This window comes from Vulpes vulpes, chromosome 1 (assembly GCF_048418805.1).
Source record: "Vulpes vulpes isolate BD-2025 chromosome 1, VulVul3, whole genome shotgun sequence".
Taxonomy (NCBI): domain Eukaryota; kingdom Metazoa; phylum Chordata; class Mammalia; order Carnivora; family Canidae; genus Vulpes; species Vulpes vulpes.
The window spans coordinates 6693654-6699653 of record NC_132780.1 but is presented as its reverse complement, the minus strand read 5'-3'; the positions used below and the strand labels follow the sequence as shown (position 1 = coordinate 6699653).

Below are 6000 nucleotides of genomic sequence, written 5' to 3'. Positions count from 1 at the left end.
TTGTCCAATAAACACATATGAAAAAGATGCTCAACTCACTTGTAATCAGGGAAATTAAATGTTGTAACCAATAACAGAAGTCGGAAAATATGGATGCTCATTTCAATGATTAGAGGGATTCAAAATTAGTGCAGTGATGGAGCAACCATCTGGCAATATGTAAAGCTGAAACTATGTACAGCCTATTTCTAGGCTATACTTCTAGATGTGTACCTTAGATTCTTCACTCTTTAAAGAAACCAGAAAATACACAAAATGATATACAATATAGCATTTTTATTACAATGAAAAATTGTTTATGTCCCAATTACTATTTAACAGAATATTTAAGCATGTTTAATATATACATGTAAAGGACCAAGCTAGAATCTTTTACATTCTATAGAAAAGCACTAGCCCTCAAGATAAGCTTTCAGAATATGATGTGAGCTGCAAAGAAAAGTGCCCTTCCTCACCCCCTCCCAACACAATCACTCACCATAATGTCTGAAATGATGTCCCTGAAGACATTCATTGTGGTAATGGAAGCATCTATCAAAGTGGTTCACATTCTAAAGATGGTAAGAGATACTGGGAATGAGAATTCCACAATAAAGTAAGTTTAGATACACTATGTTTAATAAAAATCTCTTTGCTGTATCATTTGACAAGCTGATAATGTGTACTTGGTCTTCCCCATAAGCACACGCTTTGCTGCATTTACACATTTTCCCAAGAAATCTTTTTCCCCCCCAAATATCAAGGACTAGTATTCCCCAAAACAAGCTTATGGAAAATGTTGGGTTAAGGCCTTATACTCTGTTAAACACAGGTCTTCTAAAGATATCTGAGACTTGGGAAAGGCAACACATGGATCTGAGTGAAGACCGACTTTGTAATAAATTCTAAGTATACCTTATTTAGAATTAAGACGAATAGAATCTTCACAAGTGAAGCTGGTCTGGATTTTGCTTTTTAGGAGCTATCTTCATTTAGATTTGTATCAGGATTATTTTAGCTGTGCAGAATTGGTAGAATTTTGTGAAGGATTATTTCTTAAAGCTTTTATCTGTACAACTATCAGTTTTTTTCTTAAGCAGGGAGTTCATATACATACACACATTTGTTTGTTGGTTTAAGTCATATTCCTACAGAAAAAAAAAAAAGTAGCCCCCATATATTTTATGGACCAGAACACAGAGAGCACATATATATAGTATTACCTTGTAATTAAAACAAAATTTTCTTGATAATCTGTAGCTAGGTCACCTTTATCACTGACAAAGTTCTAAATGCATTATTTTTCATTTTCTTTTTCTTGACTAGATCTTTCAAAATTTAATCATTATTAACATTGGATTAAATCCACTAGTCTAGTCTTTAATTTCTATTTTTAGTTGTGCTTTGCTTCTCTTTTGCAAGCTTTATTTTGTTCTCTTTCTGGTTTCTTGACATACTCATTCCCCTAACACATTCATTTATGTGACAGGTCCTGTGTTGACTGCTGTGGATAAGGTGAGATGAAGACTAGATCCACAAATGAAATTTCCTTAATTCATTAAAGGGGATTGATTTTGGTGACATCTGACAAGTTTAGATACACACATCTCATCAACAATCATTTCTAAGTTGTCTATAAATTTCAGTTTTGATTTTAAACATTTTATTACTGGAACTTTCAAACACATAAGAAAGCTGAAATACTAGAACAATGAACCCCCAAAACCAACCACTCCACATCAGGAATTGTCAACATTCTGCCAATCTACTTTCCAGCATTCTTTGCCAATTATTTTTCTTTTGTTGGAGTATTTATTTTTATTTTTCATTTTTTGTTGGAGTATTTTAATGCAAATCCGGTATCGTACCATTTCGTAAATATATAAGCATGTATCTCTAACACATAGAACATTTTATCTTTAATATCCACAATATTATCATCCCTAAAATTAAAATTTCTAAATATCATCTAATACTCAATGCAAGTCCACATTTTCTCCAGTCTCCAAAATGTATTTTTACATTTTGTTTAAACCAGGTCCAAGCAATGCCCATTTACTGAATTTAGCTAATAGGTCTCTTAAGTGTCTTTTAATCTGCTAACAGTTGCCTTTCCCCTTTTCTTTTTCGTGCCACTCATTAGTTGAAGAAATCAGGTCATTTGTTTTGTGGAATTTTACACATTAGAATCTGCTTGGCTACTTCCTTGTGGTGCCATTTATTTTGTTCATCTATTCCCCAAATTCTTGTTTTAAAAGAGTTGGACTCAAAGGTTTGCTTCCTTCAGTTCACCGCTTTGGCAATAAGGTTTTGTAGGTAGTGGTGTGTACTTCCTATTACATTTTATCAGGATGTGGATATTGTCTGATAGTCCCACTTTTATGGAAGTTAAAATTAATCAAAGGGCTCAAAGGTTATCAGCTTGATAAATCCACTTTAAAGTTCTCACTATAAAATATTTCACTCGTTTCATTATCCATTGAAGATCATTTTCTGGACCCATTATTCCATTAGGGAACTAGAAAACGTGATTTTTCTAATCCTATCATTCTTTCTGCATTTACTGGTTATATTTCTTAAAAACAAAACATAGTTTCACTCATATGTGGAATATAAGATAAGAAGCAGTGCAGAGGATCATAGGGGAAGGGAGGGAAAACAGTGGGAAGAAATCAGAGAGGGAGGCAAATCATTAGAGACTCAACTTTGGGAAAACAAACTGAGGGTTGCTGGAGGGGAGGAGGGTGAGGGAATGGGGCAACTGGGTTATGGGCATTAAGGAGGGCATGTGATGTGATGAGCACTGGGTGCTATACAAAACTGATAAATTACTGAGCACTACATCTGAAAATAATGATATACACTAGATGTTGGCTAACTGAATTTAAAGAAAAAACAAAAACAAAAAAGAAAATCTTTTAATTTGATGAGCTTTCTGGTGGCCCTAAAACTTGGTTCACATGGAAAAAACAAAATAAATGCTTATTTTTCTCCTTATCAATTTTTAGGATGAGTTGGTGCCCAAGCATCTTTCATTGCTGACCAAACTGTCTCCAGCTGTATCCAAGTAAACTATCAAACTACTAGTGGGGTCATGTCAAAAGACCTAACTCCCACTGGTTGAAGATGCGGCAATCTGAACATCAAACAGTATATTGCCTGTAAATGGCATGACATTCTTTCTTTTGTATAAGAGTTTTAAATACATACATACATACATATACACACACACACATATGCATGCACAAACACACAGAATATTAAATTTCCAAGTGGTTAGTTTCCTTTCTGCCCTCTTTTTGATAGTTTCTAATTAATCTTTAACAGTGATCAGACAATAGGGATTGCAAAACATTTACTTTTTGAAATTTATTATGGGAAAATAATTTTATATTTTTCTGATTCTACAATAGTTGTACTCTTAACCTCACATTCAAGAAATTCATAAGGTTTCTTTTCAGCATGAAATTACTGATGCAGCTCAAATGATGAAGAACTTCTCACATTCAATAGAACCTCCTAGATTTTATCTGGAATAAATTATTTTAAGTTTAGTAAGTGCTGAGCAGTGACATGAGGCATTTCTACATTTACTACTTCTAGAGTAAATTCCTTTCATATGAATTCACTAACACTAATGATAACAATTGTAGATAATATTTACAGGAAACATGCTACGTGGCTATTTGTCCAAGCACTAACTACTTAAGCCTTAAGACAATCCTATTACACAGTGTGGCAGGCTGATCCTGAAATGGTCCCTACATTCTGATTCATACTCTTGTGTAACCCCCTACCCTTGAAAGTGGGCGACTCAGTAACTTGCTTCTAACCAGTATAAGACAGCAAACGTAACTTAAAGGTATTATTTTGGTTATTAGATCATATAGGATTATAACTTCTATGATGCTAGCAGATCACACTTAATAAGCAGTCATGTTGAAGAAGCCCATGTGGCAAGGAACTAAGGTCAGCCTACAGCCAACTAGAAACTGCGGACCTCAGTGTGACAGCCAACAACCATGTGAGGTCGGAAATGAATCCCTTCCCCTGGTGAGCCTTCAAATGAGACCCAACCCTGGCTGAAACCTTTAGTTTAGCTTTGTGAGAGACCCTGAAGCAGAGGACCCAACAAAGTTATGCCCCAACACCTGACCCATAGAAACTGTGAGATAATGTGTATAATTTTAAGCTACTAAGTTAGTGGTAATTTATTACACAGCAATAAATAATATACATAGGTACTATTATCACCATTTTACAAGTGAGCAAAATGAGGCACAGAAGTTTAAGTACCTTGTCCAATAACACATAATAAAGTAGTGAAATGGGGATAATAATAGATAAGGCTAAAGATTTTCCTACATTCATTATATTATTCCCTCACATGAATTTACTGAAGATAAACAATGTTTGAATGGTGATAGAAGGCTTTTAAAGCAACTTTTTTTCCCCAATAATATAAAATTTCTTATGCTTAGTTGAAGCATGAAGCAAATTTCTCTAAAATGAATTTCTGGATATTTTATAACATAATGTACAATTGAAGGCTTTTTTGTATTAAACTCCATTATGAATTTTCTGATGTTGAGTAAGGTGTGAATGTTGTCTAAAGGCCTTCTTACATTCCTTACATTTGTAGGGTTTCTCCCCAGTATGAATTCTCTGGTGTTGAGTAAGGAATGAATAAAGTCTAAAAGCCTTACCGCATTCCTTACATTCATAAGGTTTCTCACCAGTATGAATACTCTGATGCTGAGTAAGTTGTGAGAGCAGTCTAAAAGGTTTTCTACATTCCTTACATTCATAAGGTTTCTCACCAGTATGAATACTCTGATGTTGGGTAAGTTGTGAGAGCAATCTAAAGGCCTTCCCACATTCTTCACATTCATAAGGTCTCTCACCAATATGAATGCTTTGATGTGAAATAAGTTGTGAGTAACTACTAAAGGTCTTCCAGCATTCCATGCATTCGTAGGGTTTCTCACGAGTATGGATTCTCTGATGGCGAACAAGTTGTTGCCTTAGTCTAAAAGTCTTCCCACATTCCTTACATTCATAGGGTTTCTCGCCAGTATGAATACTCTGATGGACAGTAAGTTGTTGGCATATTCTAAAAGCCTTTCCACATTCCTTACATTCATATGGTTTCTCACCAAAATGAATTTTTTGATGTACTCTAAGGTCTGGACCACATACAAAGGCTTTCCCACATTCCTTACATTCATAGAGTTTCTCAGCAGTATGAAGTCTCTGATGTCGAGTAAGGTGTGTACACTGCCTAAAGGTCTTCCCACATGCCTTACATTCATAGGGTTTCTCACCAGTGTGAATTCTCTGATGTCGGGCAAGTTGCTGATGCACTCTGAAGGCCTTCCCACACTCCTTACATTCATAGGGCTTTTCACCAGTATGAAGTCTCTGATGTTGAGTAAGTTCTTGGAGCACTGTAAACGCCTTTCCGCAGTCCTTACATTCATAGGGCTTCTCACCAGTATGTAGTTTGTGATGTCGAATAAGGTGTGCACGCTGTCTAAATGCCTGCCCACATTCCTTACATTTATAAGGTTTCTCACCAGTATGAATTCTCAGGTGTTGACTAAGTGTTGAACGACGAATAAAGGTCTTCCTACATTCCTTACATTCATACAACTTTTCTCCATTATGAACTCTCTGATATTCAGCAAGAAAATTATGTTTTTTGTAAGTGGTCATTTTTTCAGAAGTAACTTTCACTTGCCCAAAATATCCCTCTTGTGGTTCCTTTTGCCCCTCAATCTTGCCTTTGCATTCCCAATCATTTCTAAAAATGGAGTCCTGAAGACTATAGCTTTTAATTCTTTCCATTATCTCCCACTGGAATGAATATATTTCATAAATGTCCTTTTCTGGAGGTAACGTATTGGTCCTGTATCTGGAATCCAAATCTGAAAGAAAATAAGAAGGCAAACACACACTATTTTCCTGTGACAGAAGAAAGAAAACTTCTATAGAGAAATTAAAGGCACCTAAAATCATGTG

General features: G+C 35.2%; 1 protein-coding gene across 7 annotated transcripts in view; it reads right to left on the bottom strand.

The window, feature by feature from the left end:
• Positions 1 to 256: 256 nt before the first annotated feature.
• The window catches only part of LOC112928495 (uncharacterized), a 125034-nt gene continuing 119290 nt past the window's right edge, over positions 257 to 6000 (bottom strand). For all 7 annotated transcript variants that reach the window (XM_026010263.2, XM_026010264.2, XM_026010260.2 and 4 more), the window contains one exon: positions 257 to 5906. In XM_026010263.2, the coding sequence (XP_025866048.1) occupies positions 4540 to 5906 (1367 nt within the window). In that variant the 3' untranslated portion in view covers positions 257 to 4539. The remainder of the gene's footprint in view (positions 5907 to 6000) is intronic.